At 41.2% G+C, this 24,521-nt stretch overlaps 2 protein-coding genes and 1 non-coding gene across 3 annotated transcripts; 1 reads left to right on the top strand and 2 right to left on the bottom strand.

Moving 5' to 3' along the window:
* Nucleotides 1-11,270: 11,270 nt before the first annotated feature.
* On the bottom strand, nucleotides 11,271-11,374 carry LOC149387648 (small nucleolar RNA R71). Its single transcript, XR_016301119.1, has one exon. It is a non-coding gene; the product is annotated as a small nucleolar RNA R71 (small nucleolar RNA).
* Nucleotides 11,375-19,274: 7,900 nt separating this feature from the next.
* LOC149387647 (uncharacterized) lies at nucleotides 19,275-20,131 on the top strand. Its single transcript, XM_089624264.1, has 2 exons — nucleotides 19,275-19,496; nucleotides 19,620-20,131. The coding sequence occupies exons 1-2, from the start codon at nucleotides 19,452-19,454 to the stop codon at nucleotides 19,860-19,862; spliced, it is 288 nt and encodes a 95-aa protein (XP_089480390.1). The 5' UTR covers nucleotides 19,275-19,451; the 3' UTR covers nucleotides 19,863-20,131.
* A 2,853-nt stretch (nucleotides 20,132-22,984) lies between these two features.
* LOC149387646 (BURP domain protein USPL1-like) lies at nucleotides 22,985-24,264 on the bottom strand. Its single transcript, XM_089623753.1, has 2 exons — nucleotides 24,014-24,264; nucleotides 22,985-23,916 (listed from the first exon to the last, which is right to left on the bottom strand). The coding sequence occupies exons 1-2, from the start codon at nucleotides 24,080-24,082 to the stop codon at nucleotides 23,161-23,163; spliced, it is 825 nt and encodes a 274-aa protein (XP_089479879.1). The 5' UTR covers nucleotides 24,083-24,264; the 3' UTR covers nucleotides 22,985-23,160.
* Between the last annotated feature and the right edge of the window lie 257 nt (nucleotides 24,265-24,521).

Here is a 24,521-nt window from a genome sequence, read left to right as displayed (position 1 = left end):
GTAAAAAAATCTACCTTAAATATGGAAATAACTGAAATTTTTTGAAATTATCAAAAGAAATAAATGGAAATGTAAATATGATGCATTAAAAATAATTTTTCATCAAACACAATGGTCTATTTTTGAAGATCTCGACGCCACGAGTTTGTAGAATTTGAAATCACTCAATTTCGAGTACGTATGAGAAAGATACAAATTTTTGAAGTTTTGATGCAAAAAAAATTATTTGAAAAAAAATAGGAGAGAGAAAGTGACTAATTTATTAATAAATAAGGGTAAATAAGACCTTAATTATTGACACATAAACCATTTGACTATATCACTAAAAATTGTCAAACATAGGCTAGATCCAAAATCACATGTTTAAAGTGGCCTAACTAATTACAAATCTATATATATATATATATATATATACACATTTTCTTACTATGATTATATATATTTGATATATGAGTGCGGTAAGAATATGTTAGAATTTGAAAATTATAATAATAAAGTTAACTTTTTTGTTAGGTTTGACTAGGACAAAATCAATAAATAGTATGTTGCAAGAATAAAAACATTCGTGACTAATCAATTATTACAACACCCGAATAATCTAACTATGGGCGACAAAGCAAACCAGCGGTGTGATCTTCCTCTGATGTAACATGTAGGTTGTATTCATACATATTAAAAAAAAAAAAAAAAAAAAAAAAAAAAAGTAAAGAAGAAAAAGACCCACAAATAATATATAAAAAAATAAAATAATAGATATAACTTACACTATCTATAATGAACTGTCGTAGTAATCTTTTGGATAATTTACAAGATTACCCCCTGAACTCGTGCTTGATTAACAAAGTGCACCCTGTACTCGGATTTTCAACAAAAAATACCCTGAACTCAGGTTTTTGTTGACTTTTGCCCCTTCCGTCAAAATTTAGCAGTTACCATCCATAACATACGCACGTTTTAGTCACATGTTACCTCAATTGAGGGTAGAATAGTATTTTTAGTATATTGAATTAATTTTTAATTTTTTTTCTATATAAAATCTCTCTCTCTCTCTCTCTCTCTCCTCTTTCTTCTTGTCTTCTTCTTCTCCTCCCGCGACCGATACACACCTGCAACAAAAGGAAAAAAAATTGCTACCATAAATAATCATCACCATAGAGGAGGCAGTTCCAGGCCATCAGGTAGTACGACGCCGACACGGAGAACCTTCTGGTCCTGGTGGTGAAGCCCCGTGAGTCCCACAAGCATCTTCTTCAATTCCCCTAAGCAAACGAACGAGAGCAATACACAAAAAATTGAATTTCGTACACACACAATTCAGTCATTGATTGATTCGTCCTCATCTTCAAAATTGTAAGAACACATCAAGCAGCTATCTCGAGATCTTGCTCCATCACCTACAACATAAAAACACCACTTCAGTTCAGTGCCTCTAAAAAAAAAAGCATATATATCACTGCATTGAAGTTGTAGCGAGCAAAGTTCCCCCACATCTCGAGATCATAAGCAGAGAGGTGCTTGCAACAAGAGGAGAGCATCAAACCCCCACCGGCGGCATCATCGCTGACGTTGATCTCCCCGTCTTGAAATGTGGTGACGAACTCGACGGCGAAGGCGGAGGTGAGGAACGGGTCCTCGCCGGGGGTCCCGGAACACGTTCACGTTGGGGGCCCAGAACGTGAGCCCGGCGCGGCCGGAGTTGTACATGGCGCGGGCCTCGGTTCCCACGGCGGCGGCGGCTCGGCACCAGAGCGCGCGGCTGAAAGAGGCGGCCTGGACGAGGACCTGCGGGAAGGGGGTGGCGGCGGGGACGGCGCCGCCGAAGGAGACGCCGGGGCCATTGGTGGCGAGGCCGTGGAGGGCCTCCGACCACCACTCGTACGCCGGCACGCCGAGCCGCGGGTTGGCGGAGGCGTTGTTGCAGAGCTGGGAGACCTTCTCGGGGAGTGTGAGGAGGGACACCAGCGAGTAGGCCTGGGCAGCCATGGAGCGCGACGAGAGAGAAAACTCAGAGATAGTTAATTTTCTAAGAAATTTAGGGATTTCGGTACTTGACGATCTGCGACGAGAATCCGAGATACATAGGTTGTTTCTGAAGCACTAAAAATCTACAGAGACCAGCATTACGTGAGAGTTTCAAACTTTCCTTGTAGAGAAACTGTGAGAGCTTAAACCTTGCAGAAAGCGTAGAGAAGAAAAGAAGAAGAAAGAGGAGAGAGAGAGAGAGAGAGAGAGAGAGAGAGAGAGAGAGAGAGAGAGAGAGAGAGAGATTTTATATAGAAAAAAAATTAAAAATTAATTCAATATACTAAAAATACTATTCTACCCTCAATTGAGGTAACATGTGACTAAAACGTGCGTATGTTATGGATGGTAACTGCTAAATTTTGACGGAAGGGGCAAAAATCAACAAAAACCTGAGTTCATGGTATTTTTTGTTGAAAATCCGAGTACAGGGTGCACTTTGTTAATCTAGCACGAGTTCAGGGGGCAATCTTGTAAATTATCCTAATCTTTTTTAATTTGGTTAAGTGACGATTTCAAACTGTACTATTATTGAGTTGAAATAGAAAATTTATTATAAAGTTGGATTAAGTTTTGTGTTTCAAGATCAAATATATATATTTTTAATTATTAAATATCCTTCTAACTTTTTCTTTCATATTTCAATTTTCAGCGTGAAAAAAGCACATTAAACCAATAACTACACTAAAAAGTGATAATTATATTCATGGCTTGATGAGATAATTAGTAAATGTCATGATTTAGTTATTAATATTTTGTATAATTTTTTTTTAAAAAAAATTAAATAATGTAGTAGGATAAATTTAAAAAAATTTAATAAACTAATTATTCTATTTATAACTATAATTAAAAGAAAAAAAAAAATCAAATTTGACTTAGCTAAAAAACTTATGGAGTCGAGTAAAATCAATACATATACTTTCGAGTGTAGATTTCGTACGAGATTATTAAAAAAATATATATGAACTAAATAGAAATCTTGTTTTTTTTCTATTCACCATTAGCACAATGTTTTCCCATTTTTATAAAAACACATATCATGAAAAACTGTATTTAACGATATATATTACAAAAAAAAAATGTATTTGAAGATAATATTTGACATAAAAGTGGAATAAAGCCGCTAATGGAAAAAAAAAAAAAATCTTCCGTATGATCTTACTTTTGGGAATGAATCCATTTCATATATTAATTCACTGTTGTTCTCTGGACGGGCATTGAAATTTATGAAAAGCCGGGTCAAATGTATATTTTGAACCCACTATGTAAAAAATATAACAATTTTCTGTTGCTTCATTAATTAAACTAAGGCACACAGTCCGTCCATTAAAGTAACATAATACAATTTAATTTAATAAAAGATAATAATTTATCCTCCAAAGTTTTGACTCCTCCAAGAAGTTTTACTTAGCATTTTTTTAAATTCTTTTGAAGCAAGAAAATGATCTATATATACCAGAATACGTGTCAGATAGATAGACTTTTTTTTTGTTTTTTGTTTTTGTTTATATATGTATATGTATGTACAGTCCTGTTTAGTATATAAAGGTGTCAAGTGGAACAAAAACAAAACCACATGTCCACTTAAGTTACTTGTCGAAATAACTTGACTATATAGTATGATATATACAATGTTCTACTTCTAACACGAAGGAAGTCCTAGAGTTATTTCACTGCTGACTTTGCGATTCGTGACAGATTGTGTATACACGAATTATTTTGTCTAAATTATTGGGAGACCATAATTAAGAAAAGGCAAACCTATTAATATATGATGCATGATCTAACTAATATAGAATACCATTTGATGAGAAGCCCACGATATATTTTAATCTTTATTTTTTGTTTCCATGATCAGTAGTAAGCGACACCTTTACGGTTTTCCTAGTGTCGTCCTCTTGAATAAATATTTATTATGTTGCTTTACGGCAAAGGGAAAAAAATTTCCTTGCCCATTGTTTGGTTGTCGTCGAACTGGGTTAATGTTTAACTATTATATTCATAGTTATATATGGCTACAGAAAATAGAAAAGTTAAAAGAAGTTGTTGTAAATACTAAACAAATATATATTAGCATAATATAACGATTGTCTTTTTGCAAGTTGCAGCCGAATAAAGCTCATAACGTAAACAAGTTAATTAAAAGTCACCAAGGAGAGAATATTGAATTATTATTTTGGTTGGTTGAGACACACCAAACACCAATCTGCAAATTCTATATAACGAATAGCTATTTCTAAAAGTCAATAGAAAAGTTTTAACTGTAGTTTTACATGAAACATTTGTTAGATCCAGAAATTCTAGGGTGAAAACCATCTCCAAAATACAAGAACAAATCATCACGTTGAACATTTAATAAATTATAAACAAAATAGAAGAAACATACTTAATGAGTCTGTGAACTAATAGTGTCTTATCATTGGTCCACGTCAGCGTTGCAAGAGTCCACACGGTGGATAGCGTAGCAGTGAAGCAAGCGTCGAGTGGTTCGTCTATTAGTTTGTATTTAAGGACCTTTGAGTCATTGTAACTGTTTCATTACTTTTGCTAAATTGAGAGTTGTATTACTGAGAGAAGAAAATAGAGAGCGTTTGAGAACATTGAGCGATTGAGAGTGAAGATCGTTCTGATATTGTTTTGAGCTCGATCGTTGTAACCGGAGTTGGTGATTTCTCTTAGTGGATCGTTTCAGGGCCTCTCACGCCCGAGCTGGATGTAGGATCACTTTGATCCGAACCAGGATAATCGCTTGTGTCCCTTGTTCTCTTCTTTCTGCTTGTCTATCTGTTTTTTCTCGCTGAGTTCTTGATTGCTTGCGTAGGAAGTTTCGATCGCGAAACTGGTTTATTTGGATAATCGTTTAGATCGTTGGTTTAATCCGCTGTTTTGCTCTAACAAATTGGTATCAGAGCCTTTTCTTGTGTAGAAACATGTTGATCAACGCGTATCTCATCGACGATCAAGATCTTGAAACCCTAGCCTGAATCGAATCCCTGATCAAGATCCGACAATGGCAAGTTTCAAGACAGATTTCGATAAGTTCGATGGGAAGAACGACTTCGGATTATGGCAAATCAAAATGGAAGCACATCTCGGAAATCTAGGGCTCGACGAAGCGTTGAAGGAAGCAGAAAAAATGTCAGAGTCTCTCAAATCTGACAAGAAGGAAGAAATTCTCAAAAAGGCCAAGAATGCGATAATCTTGAGTCTAAGCGATCAGATTCTCAGGAAGGTGGTGAAGGAGAAGACCGCATTTGACATGTGGGAAAAACTCAAGAGTTTGTACATTACAAAGTCTCTCCCTACCAGGATCTATCTGAAACAGAAGTTTTATAGCTTCAAGATGGATGAGCAAAAGTAAATCGATGACAATATCGATGAGTTCACACAACTGATCTCAAACTTGGAGAGCCTGAACGTCAAGATAGAGGAAGAAGATCAGGCTATATTTCTCCTCAACTCTCTCCCTAAAGCGTATGAACAATTACATGATACTTTGAAATATGGTAGGGATAAATTGTCTTTGGATGAGGTTGTTGTTGTCGCACGAAAATGAACAACTATTTAAAACCTCGGGCGGTTCGATCCAAGGCCGGACCAAGTGATCGCACTCGGGCCAAGAGTGGGAACCTGATAGTCTCGAGCTAGGGTTTTCTCCGATCAACCCGCCTCTCGGGAGAGGTAGGGGGTGAGGAGGAGGAGTGACCGTGCCTTGGTTGTCGGCTGCCTACGTACCCGTGTGTGGGATCAGGTCAGAACGTAGTTCAAGCGTGTAGGACGCAGTATGAGGTGCGGAACCTTGGTGGAGAGGCGTGCTCAACGAAGGAGACGAGGCACGGAGGAGTCCTCGGCGACGTCTCAGAACTTCGGAGATCGCGTATGCGAGAGAGAATGTGTATTTTCTCTCTTTTGGAGACGTGGAAGACTCTAAGTCAAGAGTGTCTTGTTGTGGCGGAGATTCCGGACGCGTAGGTGATTCCTAGTTGGAAATGCCGGACGCGTAGGCGATTTCTTGTCAGAAATGGTGGACGCGTCTAGGGTGCTAGACGCGTAGGCGATTTTCAGTCGAAAACCGTTAGAGCGCTCGTGGGCTCAAGATTAATCGTTCGATCAAGAGAGGCGGCACTCGGGAGTCCCCGGAAAGCGCTTCAGAATCTCTGAGAACGAGAAATCGTGGAGAATCTGCTTCAGGCCAAGGATGGCATCCAGAGAAGCAGAGAGAAGTCTCAAGTTCCTTGAGAATGAATGGGATGGCATTTCCCCTCAATGAGAGAGGGTATTTATAGGTGTTTGGGGGCCTTAGGAGGCTCCTTTTTCGTCCATGTGGGACTAGGAACGCGCGCGCCATCAAGTGGAGGCGCACGGCGCACAAAGTGCGGCGCACAATGCGCGGCGCAGGGGGCGCGGCGCGCGGGTCACCAGGCGCGGCGCGCGATGCGCGGCGCTGGATGTGCGGCGCGGGATGCGCGGCGCGGGCGTGTCATCGCGCGGCGCGCGGTCTGCCTGGCGCGGCGCGCGGGCTGCTGTGTGCTTGGTTGGCCGGCGCGGCTGCGCGCGCGGCGCATGGCCCGCCTCGTCGGGCTCTTGCGGGCCTTCGAATACCATTCTTGCCACATGAAATATGAAGGTTTCTACTTGGCGAGAGTGACTCGATTCGAGGAGCGACTCGAGGCTCGACTCGAGGAGTGAAGCTCGACTCGAGGAGACCGACTCGAGGCTCGACTCGAGGAACAACCCAAGGCTCGACTCGAGGAACGACTCGGGGCTCGACTCGAGGGGCATGAGGATTTGGCACGAGGACTTGTCAGTCGACTCGTGAGAGAAGGCTCGCCGCTCTTTAGGACCTCCGGCCTGACCATCGGCCCTTTGAATGACGTGTCTTCTTGGCGTCTCGGGTTTTTCGAAATCGACCGACAACAGTTGTCTCTGCAGCTTACTCAAAGGAACAGGATCTGAAGTCACAACTCAAGCCCTCAAAGAGTGAAGGTCTGAATGTGAGAGGAAGATCAGAAAAGAAGGAGAAAGGGAAGAGTGGCAAGTCCAGGTCCAAGTCAAGATCAAAGGACAAGAATGTCTGTTGGCATTGCAACAAAGAAGGGCACTGGAGAAGAAACTGCCCTGACAGGAAAAAAGGATCAAAAGGATCCAAATCAAGCAAAGCCAAAAGAAGACTCAGCAAATCTCTCAAGTGGATTGCATGAAGCAGAAGTGCTAGCAGTCACTGAAGAAGATCCAATGGAGCAGTGGATCTTGGACACTGGGTGCACTTTCCACATGACACCCAGGAGAGACTGGCTGTTTGACTTTGTGTCAAAGAAGACTGGAAAAGTACTCATGGGAAACAACCAATCCTGTGATGTTCATGGCATTGGCTGTATCAAGATTCAGCAAGATGATGGCTCCTGCAAAATCATCAAAGATGTGAGGTACATTCCAGATCTCAAAAGAAACTTACTATCTCTTGGAGTGTTTGATTCTGCAGGTTACTCCTATAAGGCTCAAGGTGGAGTCTTGAAGATCTTCAAGGGAATTCTGATGGCTCTTAAGGGCAGGCTAGAGAATGGCCTATATGTCCTTGAAGGCAGCACAGTTCTAGGTGAATCAGACTCAGTCCAATCAACCTCAGAGGAGACTGAACTTTGGCACAAGAGACTTGGTCACATGAGCCAAAGAGGGTTACAAGAGCTGTGCAAGCAGGGCCTCATCAGTATCAAGAAGATCAAAGAGTTGACTTTCTGTGAAACGTGTGTTATAGGTAAGGCACACAGGCTGAGTTTCACAAAGGCAACTCACAACACAAAAGGTACTCTGGATTACATCCATTCAGATTTATGGGGTTCTCCTCAGGTAACTCAGTCTATTTCAAAATGTCAATACTTTATCTCCTTTGTAGATGACTTTTCTAGGAAAGTTTGGATTTATTTTCTGAAAACAAAGGATGAAGCTTTTGATAAGTTTGTTGCCTGGAAAACTCTTATAGAGAGCCAGACAAGCAAAAAGGTCAAAAGGCTTAGAATAGATAATGGGCTTGAATTTTGCAATAGTGAGTTTGATGACTTTTGTGTGAGAAATGGTATAGCTAGGAAACACACATGTACATACACCCCTCAACAGAATGGGGTAGCTGAGAGATTTAACAGAACAATCATGGATAAGGTGAGATGTATGCTCTCAGAATCAGGGTTGAGTCAGAGGTTCTAGGCTGAAGCAGCTTCAACAGCATGTTACCTGATCAACAGATCACCAAACTCCTCTCTAGAATTCAAGGTGCCAGAAGAGGTATGGTCTGAACACAAACCCAGTTACAATCATCTAAGACCTTTTGGATGTGTGGCTTATGTTCATATCAGCCAAGGTAAATTGAATCCTAGGTCAAGAAAGGGAATTTTCTTAGGATATCCTGATGGTGTTAAGGGATATAGAGTTTGGCTTGTTGATGAAAAGAAGATAGTGATCAGCAGGGATGTTGTTTTTAATGAAAAAGTTTTTTTTATAAAACTAACCCTGATCCACAGACAAGTGCACCACTTGATCAGTATATTGCAGGTCAAGAACAGGTACAAACTACCATTAATGACCTACATGAGAACATAGATCAAGGTGGAGAACCACAGAGACAAGATCAGAGAGGCAACATCCCCCAGGATCAAGAGACTCAAGACCCTGAGGATGGTCAGGATGAAGACCAAGTTGAAAATCCTGAAGAACTCAGTGATTATCAGTTGGCCAGGGATAGAGTCAGAAGAAAGACCTTTCCACCACCAAGGTTTGCTGAGGCAGATCTCATAGCTTTTGCTCTCAACACTGCTGAAGCCATTGAAAAAGAACCCTCAAGCTACAAAGAAGCACATAACTGCAGAGAATGGAATGAATGGCACAAGGCCATGTCAGAGGAGATGAACTCTTTGAGCAAGAATCAGACATGGATCTTAGTTGATAGACCTGTGAACAAGAGAATTGTGGGGTGCAAATGGGTCTACAAGCTGAAGCCAGAAATTCCTGGAATTGAGAAAGCCAGATACAAGGCAAGACTAGTGGCAAAAGGGTACTCCCAAGTTGAAGGTATAGACTACCATGAGGTTTTCTCACCTGTGGTAAAACATACTTCAATTAGGCTTATCCTATCAGCCACTGATCTTGAGCTAGAGCTGATAGGTGCGTTTATCACGCGTAAAACTCATATTTCCCGAACCGAAAACCGACGAGTCCTCAAGTATTTTAATGGTTTTTAGTATGTTTTTGAGTAGTTTCAGGTTCAAAAGAGCAATAGAGCGTCTACAATCAATTTCGTGGAAAAAGGACGGGATTTGGAGATAAAACGGTTGAAATAGAGTCAAAAATCACAAGCAAGAAAATTGGAGCCGCGCGCCGCGCAGCCACACCCGCGCGCCGCGCGATGGCGAAATTCAAAAAGGCGCGCCGCGCCTCATCAGTAGCGCGCCGCGCATACCGGGAATCGCAAACTCGAAAATCACAGAGTCTTACGCGCGCTCCGCGCAAAGATGAAATTTGGAGCCGCGCGCCGCGCCCCTCTTCGGATTTTGACGGACTTACTTTCCGTTTTTGACGATTTTGAGCGAATCAACCCATTCAAAAGGCCCAATATGCTCTGAAAATCACCCCAAAACCTATATATGTAACTCTAAGCTCTAAAAACCCAATCTCCCTTTTTGTTTTTAGTTTCTCTTTTATTGTTTTAGTTGTTCTTGAGAGCTTTTGAGAGAGGAAACAGGCGTTCTTCAACGGAATTGACAACCCGACGAGTTCTCCTTCTCCGAATTCAATCGTTCTTCTTTCTTCCCTTTCTTTTATTTATTTCATTGCTTTAAATTATTGTTGAACATCAATTTTATTTAATATGAATTCTGTTTTGGCTTCAATCTTTATTTTAGTGCTTTTAATTATTCTGTTGTGTTTAGCGTTGATTATGAATTCCATTAGAGGCTAAGTTTCTTATGGGGTTGCGATGTAGCCGGGATTGATAATGGTTGGGGGGTTCGTTAGGGTTAGATAATCATTGTTTGCTTCATTATTATGGATTGCTTGTTATGAATTGTTCATTATGTTTTCTAGTGCTTGATCACCATTAGAATTGTTATCTAGGATTGTTTAGCTACTCGAGAGAGAGTAAATAATCGTGCTTTTGTTCATGTCATCATAGTTGATCCTAGGTTATAAACTCTAGGCAATTTATGTAATCGTTTGAGCTCTTGTTTCATTGCGTGTAATTGTTTTAATAGGATTAGATGCCGAGAGGATAATAATCCGTCAATTACATAGGTTTGCTAGAACACTTGAGAGAGTCTAGTGAATAATTTTGATAGAGTGAGATTAGCATCCATAGGAGTAGATTTTGTTGATTCAAACCCGAAACCCCCGACCTAGTTAGTTCCGGTGAAATCGTGACTCCTACCTTCTCTTCTTGCAAAACTCATATTTAACTTTCTGCTTTAGTTTTATTATTATTTCTTTTGTTACAACCATCTTCTCAACTTTACTTGGAATTAATTAGCATCAAGTTTTAGAAAATCGCTAGAGTGACTAGTCTCTGTGGGTACGATACTCGAATTTACATTCTATATTACTTGGGCGACACACGTACGCTTGTGTGGGCGAGAAATATCGCAACAAGTTTTTGGCGCCGTTGCCGGGGACTAGTTTACAATAGCGATTGAATTTACTTGCTCTTGCTATTTAATTTCTTTATTTTTGTTTTCTAACTTTTCGTGTCACTTTCTTTCTTTTGAAGGTGTATGCGAAAAGACGGGTCATCTGCTCTCGTTCCAATAAACTCCGAGATCGAAAAATTTTGCAGGAAAAATCGAAAAGAATCAAAGGAACGAGCAATGGAAGAGAACAGGAACAATGCCGAGGAGCCCAAGACCCTATTCCAATACGGGCTGCCGCCGACAGATGCCACACAATCGGCCATTGTTCTGCCGGTTCTTGCGGGTAACCAGAATTTCGAGATCAAGACCGGCATAATACACATGGTCCAAGCGAATCAATTCGCTGGATCACCGGCCGAAGACCCGCAAGACCATCTCACCAACTTCGTCGAGATCAGCAACACGTTCAAGCTCCACAACGTGTCCGACGAAGCCATCCGCCTCCGCCTCTTCCCGTTCTCACTGCGGGACCGAGCCAAGACGTGGCTCAACTCCCTCCCGCCGGGCTCCATCACCTCGTGGGCGGACTTGCGCATAAAGTTCATCTCGAAGTTCTTCCCATTCGAGAAGATGCATAAGAGGCGTAACGAAATCCATTCGTTCTCCCAGTTCGATGGTGAGTCGTTGTTTGAAGCTTGGGGGCGCTTCAAGGAGTTAGAGAGGAAGTGCCCCAATCATGGCATCCAAGGGTGGATGATGGTGCAAATCTTCTACGGCGGCCTTTCTCCTTCATCGCGCACCCTCGTCAACACCGCCGCAGGGGGGTCGTTCTTCCAAAAGACCGAGGATGAAGCTCATGCCATCCTTGAGGAGGTCGCGTACAACAACGACCAATGCCTTTCCGAGCGAAGAATTCAGAAGCGCGAGCCGGTCACGCCCGAGATGGAAATGATAAAAGCCCTCGCAGCACAAGTGGCCGACCTCACCAAAACGCTCCACGGGCAGCAAGCTACCGTTCATGCGATCCACGCCCCTACTCCCGAGCCGTGCTTCTGCTGTGCCGGCCCTCATTCTAGCGATGAGTGCGCGCAAGGGAACAAGGGCCATCAAGCAAGCTTCATCAACAATCGGCCCCCCAACAATCAAGGCCCGTTGAGCACCTATCAGAATGGAGGATGGCGCGGTCCTCAGAATAACATGCAGATGCAACCCGCACCGCAAGCTCAGCCTCGACCGCCGCCGAATCAGCCCCGACCACCGCCGTATCAAGCACCTCCATTGCGAGCTTACAAGAACGAGACTAATCTGGAGGAGCTCGTAGCCAATCTGGCCACGTCGACGACTGCCTTCGTGAACACCACCACCGACTTCATGCATGAAACGAAGACAGCCCTCTCGAACCAATCGGCGCAGATCCGAAACCTCGAGACGCAGGTGGGGCAGCTCGCCAACGCCATCCACACACGACCCCAAGGCACGCTTCCAAGCGCCCCCGAAGTGAATCTAAGGGAGCACTGCAACGCCATTTCTCATCAACACGTTGCAGCCACCGAGAGCCCGAAGAAAGAAGAAGAAGAGGCTGCCCCGGTCACCAAAGCTCCTAAGCCGCCGCCGGTCCATACATATGAGCCGCCACTACCGTTCCCGCAAAGGCTCACGGTGGCACTTTCCACCGAATGTAGCGCGCTTCTAAAACAAGAGCTCCCGCCAAAATTAGAAGATCCGGGGAAGTTCACATTGCCGTGCACCATTGGAGACATCTTCATCGAGAACGCGTTGTGCGATCTTGGTTCGGGCATCAACCTTATGCCATCGGCCGTCTTCACCAAACTCGGGGTGGGTGAACTAAAGCCCACGCGCACCACTCTCCAACTGGCGGATCGGACCGTAAGGCACCCGCGCGGTTTCGTGGAAGACCTCCTCGTTAAGGTCGGAAAATTCACTTTTCCGGCCGATTTCTACGTCATCGACATGGACGAGGATCGCGATATCCCCATCCTCTTCGGAAGGGCGTTCTTAGCCACTTGCGGTGTTTGCATAGACGTGCAAAGAGGCGAGCTGAAGACACGCGTGAAGAACGAGGAGGAGACATTCGGGACCTGCGAAACCCGAAAGCGCAAGAAGGAAAAAGAAGAGATCTACGTCATCGAGACGTACGAAGTCGCCGCTCCACCACCCACACCTCCGCCACGTGCTCCCCCGGAAAAATCAACAAAGAGTGCGAGCAAGGGTACGAAGCCGAAATCTCTATTCACGAAGCCATGGCGAGGACGTTGGCCGAAACCGTTCAAAGAGGTATGGAGGAAGAAAGAGCGCGTAGAAGAACATCCACCGCCGCCCGAGCGCGGCGGCGATGAGTAGGGGAGTTCTACCACCCCCGCGAGGTAAGTTCTCTGACTCCCGTGTTTTTATGGATCTACATTGAGGACAATGTAGAGATTGAGTTTGGGGGGGTGAACTACTTTGTGGGGGATTTCTGTTAGATTAGGTTGTCTTTATTTAATTTTTATTTTTCTTAATTTTGTTTGGTGATTGCTTATAAGTGATAGTATTAAAGTGTTTTCTCTCGCTACTTGCCAATGATACCATGAATTTTCGAAGAAATCCGAGTTTGAGTCAATTTTAAAATTTTTTGTGCTTCATTGTGATTGACTAGTGGTTTGAGTAACGCAGTTTCGGTTGATTTTTCCCATTTATGCACACACGTCCATCCCGGGGTTTGAGTAGTCCTTAGAGGTTCGATCACATCTTTAAATGTCTTGTAGCTCACGAACACTAAGAACCGCTCTAGCCCTCTTCGAGGCGAAATGACTTGATACGAACCGAGGAAAAGTGATTTAGGCCTTCATTTTGTTAGCCACTCTAAGCCAAAAAGCCAACCCGTAATACTCCCTTGAGCACCCTCTCAGAAAAAGCCGAACGATTGATCCTTTCTCGATACTTAGTCAGAAAAAGCCTAGCCAATAATGTTTGAAATCCCACAAAGAACCCCGTTAACTTAGCGACTCTTGAGTGAATTCTTTCGATTTTGTGACATGTTTTTCGACTAGTCTCTACGTGTTTTATAGTTCATTAGACACCACGCCGGTGATTGTTTGTGTTTATTTTTATTGTTTTGTATCAAAAAGAAAAAAAAAAAGAGAAAAAAAAAGAGAAAAAGAAAAAAAAAAGAAAAAGAAAAAAAAAACTACAAAAAAAAGAGTGTTTAATTTCTGCGTTTTATTATTTAATTGTATTAGTTTTTGGCGTGGTGTTCTGTGACATTAGTTTTATAGACTAGACGTTGCATAGTCAAAGTTTGGGGGAAAACATTGGGAAGTAAAGGCTTAGGAAAGAAAACGTTCTCGAAAGGTGAAATTTTGTGCCATGAACGTGGGAATGGGTGAGTAAGTATTATCTCATGTGAAAGTTGGTGAGTTTGGTGAGTTTGAGTCGCTAGGTTGACGTTTTAGCCACATTTTGACCATATCCTACCGTTGACCCTAGCCTAACATTACAAGCCGACAAAGCCCTATTGATTTCCTCGGTAAGTGTCTTGCATTAGTGGAGATTGAGCGGCGAAAAGCATTATGGTGTTCGATTTTCATTCATCGCATTATTATTTGAGCATTTGACATTAGAAGATGTGAACGAACATATTTGAGTTGACCCCTCTCTCTTTCGGGACATATTTCACACACGGGGGATTTTGATCGAGAATGTGTTGCAAAAAGGCCATTTAGTCAATCCAATTATTTTTTGGTTTCATATGATGATTGACTTGGATTCGGAAATTTTTGTAGGTTGAGGCATTTAACTAACACTTGATACTGTTGCTAACTTTGTAATCACCATTCGTTTTTAGTGTAACTTCTTTGGTGTGTTTATTTTGTTTAGTCTTTTGTGTTGCTTGAGGACAAGCAACGGTTTGAGTTTGGGGGGATTTGATAGGTGCGTTTATCACGCGTAAAACTCCTATTTCCCGAACTGAAAACCGACGAGTCCTCAAGTATTTTAATGGTTTTTAGTATGTTTTTGAGTAGTTTCAGGTTCAAAAGAGCAATAGAGCGTCTACAATCAATTTCGTGGAAAAAGGACGGGATTTGGAGATAAAACGGTCGAAATAGAGTCAAAAATCACAAGCAAGAAAATTGGAGCCGCGCGCCGCGCAGTCACACCCGCGCGCCGCGCGATGGCGAAATTCAAAAAGGCGCGCCGCGCCTCATCAGTAGCGCGCCGCGCATACCGGGAATCGCAAACTCGAAAATCACAGAGTCTTACGCGCGCTCCGCGCAAAGATGAAATTTGGAGCCGCGCGCCGCGCCCCTTAGACCGCGCGCCGCGCCCCTCTTCGGATTTTGACGGACTTACTTTCCGTTTTTGACGTTTTTGAGCGAATCAACCCATTCAAAAGGCCCAATATGCTCCGAAAATCACCCCAAAACCTATATATGTAACTCTAAGCTCTAAAAACCCAATCTCCCTTTTTGTTTTTAGTTTCTCTTTTATTGTTTTAGTTGTTCTTGAGAGCTTTTCAGAGAGGAAACAGGCGTTCTTCAACGGAATTGACAACCCGACGAGTTCTCCTTCTCCGAATTCAATCGTTCTTCTTTCTTCCCTTTCTTTTATTTATTTCATTGCTTTAAATTATTGTTGAACATCAATTTTATTTAATATGAATTCTGTTTTGGCTTCAATCTTTATTTTAGTGCTTTTAATTATTCTGTTGTGTTTAGCGTTGATTATGAATTCCATTAGAGGCTAAGTTTCTTATGGGGTTGCGATGTAGCCGGGATTGATAATGGTTGGGGGGTTCGTTAGGGTTAGATAATCATTGTTTGCTTCATTATTATGGATTGCTTGTTATGAATTGTTCATTATGTTTTCTAGTTCTTGATCACCATTAGAATTGTTATCTAGGATTGCTTAGCTACTCGAGAGAGAGTAAATAATCGTGCTTTTGTTCATGTCATCATAGTTGATCCTAGGTTATAAACTCTAGGCAATTTATGTAATCGTTTGAGCTCTTGTTTCATTGCGTGTAATTGTTTTAATAGGATTAGATGCCGAGAGGATAATAATCCGTCAATTACATAGGTTTGCTAGAACACTCGAGAGAGGCTAGTGAATAATTTTGATAGAGTGAGATTAGCATCCATAGGAGTAGATTTTGTTGATTCAAACCCGAAACCCCCGACCTAGTTAGTTCCGGTGAAATTGTGACCCCTACCTTCTCTTCTTGCAAAACTCATATTTAACTTTCTGCTTTAGTTTTATTATTATTTCTTTTGTTACAACCATCTTCTCAACTTTACTTGGAATTAATTAGCATCAAGTTTTAGAAAATCGCTAGAGTGACTAGTCTCTGTGGGTACGATACTCGAATTTACATTCTATATTACTTGGGCGACACACGTACGCTTGCGTGGGCGAGAAATATCGCAACAAGAGCAACTGGATGTAAAAACAGCTTTTCTGCATGGTAAGCTTGATGAAGAGGTTTATATGAGCCAGCCTGAAGGGTTCACAAGAGGAGATAAGGTATGTTTGCTGAAGAAATCTCTATATGGCCTCAAGCAGTCACCAAGACAATGGTACCTGAGATTTGATGACTTCATGAACAAGCAAGGGTTCTCAAGAAGCAAACATGACAACTGTGTGTACTTCACCAAGCTAAAGACTAAAGAGTACATGTATCTACTGATCTTTGTAGATGACATGTTGATAGCTTGCAAGAATAGATCTGAAGTTATGAAAATGAAGGCTCAGCTCAATGCAGAGTTTGAGATGAAGGATCTTGGACCAGCTTCAAGAATTCTAGGTATGGACATCACAAGGAACAGGAAGGAGAGATGGCTAACTCTTTCACAGAGCAACTATCTCAGGAAGCTTGTGGACTTGTTTGGTCTCAGTGAAGCCAAGAGTGTGTCAGTACCTATTGGAGCACATTTCAAACTCAGATCAGTCACAGATGAAGAAGAAGCTTCAGAATCAAGGTACATTAAGAATGTCCCTTATTCAAGCTGTGTTGGAAGCTGCATGTATGCTATGATCAGTACTCGACCAGATATTGCTCAAGGTGTGAGTCTAATCAGTAGATTCATGAGCAAGCCTGGAAAGCAACACTGGGATGCAGCTAAATGGCTTGTCAGGTACATCAAGGGAAGTCTGGATTTGAAAATGGTGTTCAAGGGTTCAGAGGATCAAAGTTTCACAGTCACTGGATACTGTGACTCAGACTATGCAAGTGACCTTGATAAGAGAAGGTCATTTTCTGGATATGTCTTTACAGTAGGGGCAACACTGTAAGTTGAAAAGCTTCCTTGCAACATGTGGTGGCTCTTTCAACCACAGAAGCTGAGTACATAGCTCTTACTGAGGTTATCAAGGAAGCAATGTGGCTGAAAGGTTTTGTAAAAGAGCTTGGCTGGGTGAATGATGAGACATCAGTACATTGTGACTCTCAAAGTGCTATCCATCTGTCTAAAAACAGTGTGCACCATGAGAGGACCAAGCATATTGATGTGAGGCTACATTTCATCAAGGAGATCATCAACAGTGATCAAGTCAGAGTCAAGAAGATAGGAACTAAGGTGAATCCTGCAGATATCTTTACAAAACCAGTACCAGTCAGCAAGTTCAAATCTACGTTGGACTTGCTGAGATTGGTCAAAGCCTGAAGACTTGAAGAAAGGGCGTGAGAGAGGAAGATCCGAAGCTGAGCAGTATGACAAGACAAGGTGGAGATTTGTGAACTAATAGTGTCTTATCATTGGTCCACGTCAGCGTTGCAAGAGTCCACACGGTGGATAGCGTAGCAGTGAAGCAAACGTCGAGTGGTTCGTCTATTAGTTTGTATTTAAGGACTTTTGAGTCATTGTAACTGTTTCATTACTTTTGCTAAATTGAGAGTTGTATTACTGAGAGAAGAAAAGAGAGAACGTTTGAGAACATTGAGCGATTGAGAGTGAAGATCGTTCTGAGATTGTTTTGAGCTCGATCGTTGTAACCGGAGTTGGTGATTTCTCTTAGTGGATCGTTTCAGGGCCTCTCACGCCCGAGCTGGATGTAGGATCACTTTGATCCGAACCAGGATAATTGCTTGTGTCCCTTGTTCTCTTCTTTCTGCTTGTCTATCTATTTTTTCTCGCTGAGTTCTTGATTGCTTGCGTAGGAAGTTTCGATCGCGAAACTGGTTTATTTGGATAATCGTTTAGATCGTTGGTTTAATCCGCTGTTTTGCTCTAACAGAGTCAATTCCGCATTACAGTATATTAGATATCAACATATCTTAGGGAACTTTTTTTTTTCTTTTCTTCTTCTGATCTATTGTTTCACTATAACAACAAGACATCAAAAGTACCAAGAGTGTGACTCGTAGACCAGCCATATGAATAGGCAACTTTACATTACCTTATATTTAGTTTCTTATTTCAACCCATCAAATAAATAGAAGCTCATTCAACTCAACACATAAATAGTTCATAGTGTTTACAAATTTAAAATAAAAAACATATTATAATAATACCCAAATAACCATAAGACATATTGGATCACTTTTAATAGACAATCTCATCTTAGAAGCGTAAAGATCTTACGGTTGTCTTGTGAAGTGACCACATGATATGCCGTTGATTTAATCAACAAAACATGTAAAATGTCTTTCAAGTAAAATATTTTAAAACTAAACATTAATTTAACCAGAAAAAAAAAAATCAAATGTCAACAAGAAAGATTTTAATAGTTTAGGCCTTTAGGGGATTTGAATCTTCAACCCGGACAAGCATCGCACATTTAGGAGTTACCATTTGATGAAACAATTTAGTGAAACAATTTGATGAAAATATATAGGGAAATATATAACTAAAACTTAGATTTCATTGTCTAAATAAGAATGCTTGGTTGGATTTCAGCTTGTACAAAAAGTTATGCGGAAAATCGGAATTCAATCAAGGAAATCTACATATGCACGAGATGTCATTTTCTCTAACTCGCTTGCATACAATTTTCCACTTTTCTCTCTTTGTCTCTCTTAATTCTATCTATTTTGATCATGTTTCTTTTAAAAAAAAATTATAGATAAATTTGATACCAAATAATTCCATCAAATTATGTTAGTAAGAACTTATTTTACGGTTTTATAGTAAAGTTTGGATTCCAAATTAAGAATAATTATTCTTTGTGGATAAATCCTTCTAAAAGATACTAAATATCAATTAGGATGAAAATAAATATAGGACTCCCAATAAAATGCAAGGTAAAATTTTCCAGTCAAAATTCAAATCTATTAAAAAAAAAATCAGTCAAAAGTCGAAACAAAAGAATATATACACGTTCTGATAAAATATTACTTTGATTAGGACAACAAAAAGAAATAAATATAGGACTCCCAATAAAATGCAAGGTAAAATTTTCCAGTCAAAATTGAAATCTTTTAAAAAAAAATCAGTCAAAAGTCGAAACAAAAGAATATATAAATGTTCTGATAAAATATGACTTTGATTATGATAAAAACCAATTAACGTGTGGTGGTGGTATTGTACTTACTTTGTCTAACCATGCTGTGAACTTTTGCAACAAATCAAAAGTCGATTTTTACCAAAATATATTAATAAATAGTTATATAAATAGAGAGAGAGAGAGAGAGAGAGAGAGAGAGAGAGAGAGAGAGAGAGAGAGAGAGAGAGAGAGAGAGAGAGAACAGACGAGTACACAATGACACTTTGCCTATAAAAAGGAACTATATCAGTCGGAGAGTTTTCAGAAGTAGATCCTAAGTTCCTAACATTAAAAAAAAAAAAAAAAGCCTTTTGTTTCATTAATTATAGTTTTCCAAAAGACATGAAATCCATCTACACATTCATCCTTCTCTTCTCTATTCTCTTGGTAAGCAAAATAGGTTGAAGGAAAAAAATAAAAAAAAGAACTAACTTTTTTTTATTATATATAGTTTGTATAATTTTACAATACATGTTAACTTTTTATCTTCTTCTTGTGAAACTTAATCAGATTGGAAGTGGTACGAGCCTCGCGAGAAAAGACGTCGGAGATTACTGGAAAACTGTGATGGATGGCCAACCGATACCGGACTCAATCAAAGATCTTTTCCAAGATGATCAAGACCTTCCGATCAATCCCTCTGATCAGGGGATCAACGGTCAGATGATGAAACGGGACCGTTTCGTCGAGGACTTCGATGACCGGCAAAGCGCTATCATATACCACTCTGGCCATGATTCTAAGAAGCCCTAGCTACAGCTGATTTTACATCAGTGTACCATGACTGGTGTTAATTAAATTAATCAGTGTAATAATATATGTTTTTTTTAATAAATAAATCAGCCCTAGAAGATTGTTTATGATTTGCACAATATATGTTTGATATTTATCCCTTGTTGTATTTTCGTGGATTTTAGCCGTACTTCTAATTATATATAGACTTGGATTTTCATATATTTTTTTTCTTTCAATTTTAGTTGATGTCGGTAGGCTTTTTATTTTTTATATTTATATATATATACGAGCGAAATAATTACTATCGATTCTCACTAATCTCTACAATCTCACTTGAATTGTTAATTTGTCCGATTCTTGTAAATTAAAGATAAAAAATTATGAAGAGTAAGCTTTTCTGGAAAAAAAAAACGATTAGCTTCTTGTATTAAAATCATGTACACTTACATATATGATGTTCATTAAATTAGCATCTTCATGTAATTCGTTGAACTCGTTTCTTCCTTGATTTCAATATTAACACTTTATTATCGTATAGTGGAAAGACCCAAGTTTTCTATCAGAATTATTTACCAATTACAAATCATAAACGTACGGGTGCAGTTTATATGGGAATTTAATTTTCTTTTTCGTAATAAATTTTGGTATGACAGCCTTTAAGGAACAAGAGCTATTCAAAGATTAATCAAATTAAATTAAGTACCGACATTATACCAGTTTCAGAAGTTTCAAATTGAAACTTGAAAGTTAAAGCTACAGAATTTAAAAGGCAAATCAGAGGATTTTTATCTTTATTATATATAAAAAAAAATAATAACAGAAACAACCAGAGGATACAGGTCGACATTATGCGCATCATATGCTTAAATATAAACATTCAGTCTTTAAATTTTATTTATTTAGTGTATGTTTAATATGAAGGGTTTCAAAAGTCAACTCTTCGGGAAGGTTATATACAATATGCACACATATGCATATTAACAAACAGTGTTTGCTTTTGACCGATATGAAAGTTTGACATTCAAATTTTAGATGATGTATATAGTTTATCACATAGAGAACAAGTGGTATTTGGATATTTGGATGAGTCCAAATGCTTCTGGACATATTAGTGGGTGAAATGACATCTATTCCTTTTCTGTCCACTATATATAAAAAAAAGAAAAAAGTCAACCCTTCCCATGTTCTCACTCTGCCTCTTTTTGGCTCTTTGGTGGGGAAGCGATGATGAAAAGAGGAAAACCCATTGGGGGACTTGGGAGAAACTTTGTTTGCGCAAGGCCGAGGGTGGTTTGGGGTTCCGGAATCTTGAGTGGTTCAACCAAGCGCTCCTTGCAAAGACCGTGTGGCGTGTTCTACGTTTTCCCGACTCCCTTGCGTCTCGGGTCCTCAAAGGGAGCTACTTCCCCGACTCTTGCGTTCTCGAATCGAAGTGGACTTATAAAGCGTCTAGCATTTGGAATGGTATCCTTTGGGGACGGAAAGTTATCCTAGGGGGTTCAAGGTGGAGGATCGGGACGGGAGATATGGTGGATGCCAAGAGAGACCGATGGATTCCTCGAGATGGGGGCTTCTTAGTTCGGGACCCTTCCCGAATCCCCGACGACACGAAGGTCTCGGAGCTTAAGGATGGCCTTGGCTTTTGGAATATTACCCGGCTTCGGAATGTGCTTTGTGAAGATGATGTGGAAGCGGTTTTGCGTATCCCGGAGGCTCGTTCGTCCACGTCGGATCGTATTATTTGGCATTTCAGCCGTGACGGAGAGTACTCGGTGCGGAGCGGTTACCGGGTAGCGAGTAGTGGCCGTTGTGTTGCGGGCTCCTCTTCTCCTCGAGAGTTGGAGGATTGGTGGAACTTCGTTTGGAAACTTCGAGTGCCACCGAAGATCCGTATGTTCCTTTGGCGAGTGGCTAAGGATTGGATTCCAACTTTCGGGAACCTCGCGATACGGGGCATGAAGATCGACCCGGTTTGTCCCCGGTGCCCGAGAGGGAAGGAGTCTACTTTTCACGCCTTATGGGAGTGTCGAGAGAGCATCAATGTTTGGAAAGGCCTCGGATGGTGGAAGATGGTCAAAAACAATTTTGGCGGGGAGACTCTCGACCTTCTTATTCACCTCACCTCCCTTTTACCATTACAGGAATTCGAGCTCTTTACCGTGGTTCTTTGGGGTGTGTGGAATCGTCGGAACAAAATGATACACTCTTCCCCGGTGGGTTCTCCTCCCGACCTCATCAACGACGCCGTCGGGCTGCTCGGCGACTTTCGACGGGTGTGGGATCCTCCGGGTATGGTTCGGGTGGCTCCTTCCAAAATGTCCAGGTGGCCTCCTCCTCCCCCGGATATCACGGCCATAAGTGTAGATGCGGCGGTGGGAAGAAACGGCGGGACTTGCGGAGTGGGAGGTATTTTCCGGAACTCTTGTGGAATTGTCCTTCTCTCCTATAGTGCCCCTCTCCACCGGTACTATAGCCCTTTAATCTCGGAAGCGGTGGCGATCCGGCGAGGGTTAGAAGAAGCTTGGAGTCGGGGATTCACTAGGGTGTTGGTTCAATCGGATTGCGAGCACGTGGTGAAACTCATTAAAGCGAGATCAACTCCGACGACCGATGTGGGCCTTGTTTTAGCGGATATCTTTAACTTGATTCGCGCTTTTTGTTGGTGTGAGGTGGTTTTCATTCCCCGCACTTGTAATGTTTTAGCTCACAATCTTGCCAAGAAGGCGCTTTCTTTTGAATTGGATGTAATATGGACCTCTTTGCCTCCTCTTGAGTTACAAGAGCGAGTGTTGGCGGAAATGCCTAATGATATCTAAGGTCGGAGACCTTTTCCCTCAAAAAAAAAAAAAAAAAAAAAAAATCTGTCTAGACGATTATTGCACGGCTCGTTGGCTCCAAAACACACATGCAAATATCTGAAGGCTAAGAAAAATACGCCACTAGCTTAAATTCAAACCGAAATTTGAACTAAAGCTGGTTAGACCAGTGCGTCCAGTCCACTAGTATGAAAAAGCTTATAGTAATAATAAAAAATAAAATAAAAAATCAAAAGACTACAAGAAAATTTTAACATTTTTTCCCAAAAAAAATAAAAAATAAAAAATAACTCTGGTAAAATTCCCATATATATATATATATATATATATATGTATATATTGCAAATTTAATACACACCATTGATTCCATTTCCAGCTTTTGATTTAATGATCTTAAGTTTGATAAACTTAAAAAAAAAAAACAAACAAACAAAGAAAAATAGATAACAAGCTTTTTCCTTACATTAGGGTTTATTTATATATTTTTTTTTTTCCTTTTCTTAGATTTTCATTTCACTATTTCTCTCCGGAACCCAAACGAGATTATCCTCAGGAAAGAAGTGGCACACCGGCGACGAACCCGGCTCAATCCCCAGCACCCGAAACGACGCGTGGTCTCTGTTCCAATGGGACGTGTCCACGTGGCACACCGCCACAGCCTTGACGGCCACGTCACCGTCCCCGTCACCGAGGGGAACACGGTACACCCGACTCTCGCTCTCCTGGGCGTGGCAATAGTAAACCCCGTACGGATACGGCATCGAGTGACACGCCACCATTTTCGGGGCCCAAACCTCTTCCGGGCCCACCAAGACCGTATAATTCCGAAGCCCGTTGGGCCCAGAACCCGAAATAAAAGTCGTCCTCGCCGCGTTGACTCGCCGGCCCGGCCCAAAAACGGACCTGACGAAATCCAGCATGGACTCGAATGACGTGGCGCAGAGCTTGGTCTCTCCCGCGATCGGCTCGGCCTCGCACGTGCCGAGCGTGTGACGCATCGCCATGGCTTGTCTCGAGGCTCGCGGGAAGCCGAAGAAGGCTAGGGTTTCGTTTAGGGTTTCGGACGAGAAAGGGATCGAATCGGCTTCGTCTCTGGGCAGTAAACGAGGGGTTCTCTTAGGGCTTTTCTTCTGGAAGTAGATTGGGATTTTGTTTCCGACTTTCAGGCCATTTACGGTGAAGAAGATCATCTCTGAGTTGTCGTTTTGGTGCGACGGAGGTTTGGTGTTCTCTGCGATCTTCCTTGATCCAACCACCTGAGAAAGAAAAAAAAAAAAAGATAGATAGAAAGGTCAGCCGTGAAAATTACTATACATAGATATATACGTTGATCATGATTCGATAGTTACATACCAGCGTGGTGGTGATAATCAGTAATATTGAGAGAAGAAGGAGACTCGAAAGAGATTTTTCTAGGCCCATCGTTGACTAGTGTTGGCTAATGTTTTGTGTTGAGAGAAGAGAACTGGTTTCAGAGTTCAGAGTTCAGACTTCAGAAATGAAAGGGAAGTAATAATAAGATAATAACTTTAGAATAATAAAGAGAAAAGTTGGAGATATAGGCTACAACGGTGACCTTTCGTTCGCTTGACTAATAATACTAAAATAAATTAGAATATAGCCTTTATCAAGTACATTATAAAATGCATATTAAGAGTATAGTAGTACTCTCTCGAAAGAAAAAAAAAAAGTATAGTAGTAATCTACAAGGTAAGAAGAGAGAACTACGTGACTCGCTAAAAAAAAAAAAGTGAGTATATCATATATTGTAGAAGCGATTTTATTATTTTCCCAAAAGAGCCTTATGCAACTTGTCTAACACTCTAACTATAACTTCCCCCCCCCCCCGGTAATATTTGTT

This window comes from Urtica dioica, chromosome 8 (genome assembly GCF_054948205.1).
Source record: "Urtica dioica subsp. dioica isolate 48M chromosome 8, U.dioica_male_clone48M_v1_H2, whole genome shotgun sequence".
Taxonomy (NCBI): domain Eukaryota; kingdom Viridiplantae; phylum Streptophyta; class Magnoliopsida; order Rosales; family Urticaceae; genus Urtica; species Urtica dioica.
The sequence above is the reverse complement of the archived record's forward strand: the minus strand, read 5'-3'. Positions and strand labels throughout refer to the sequence as shown.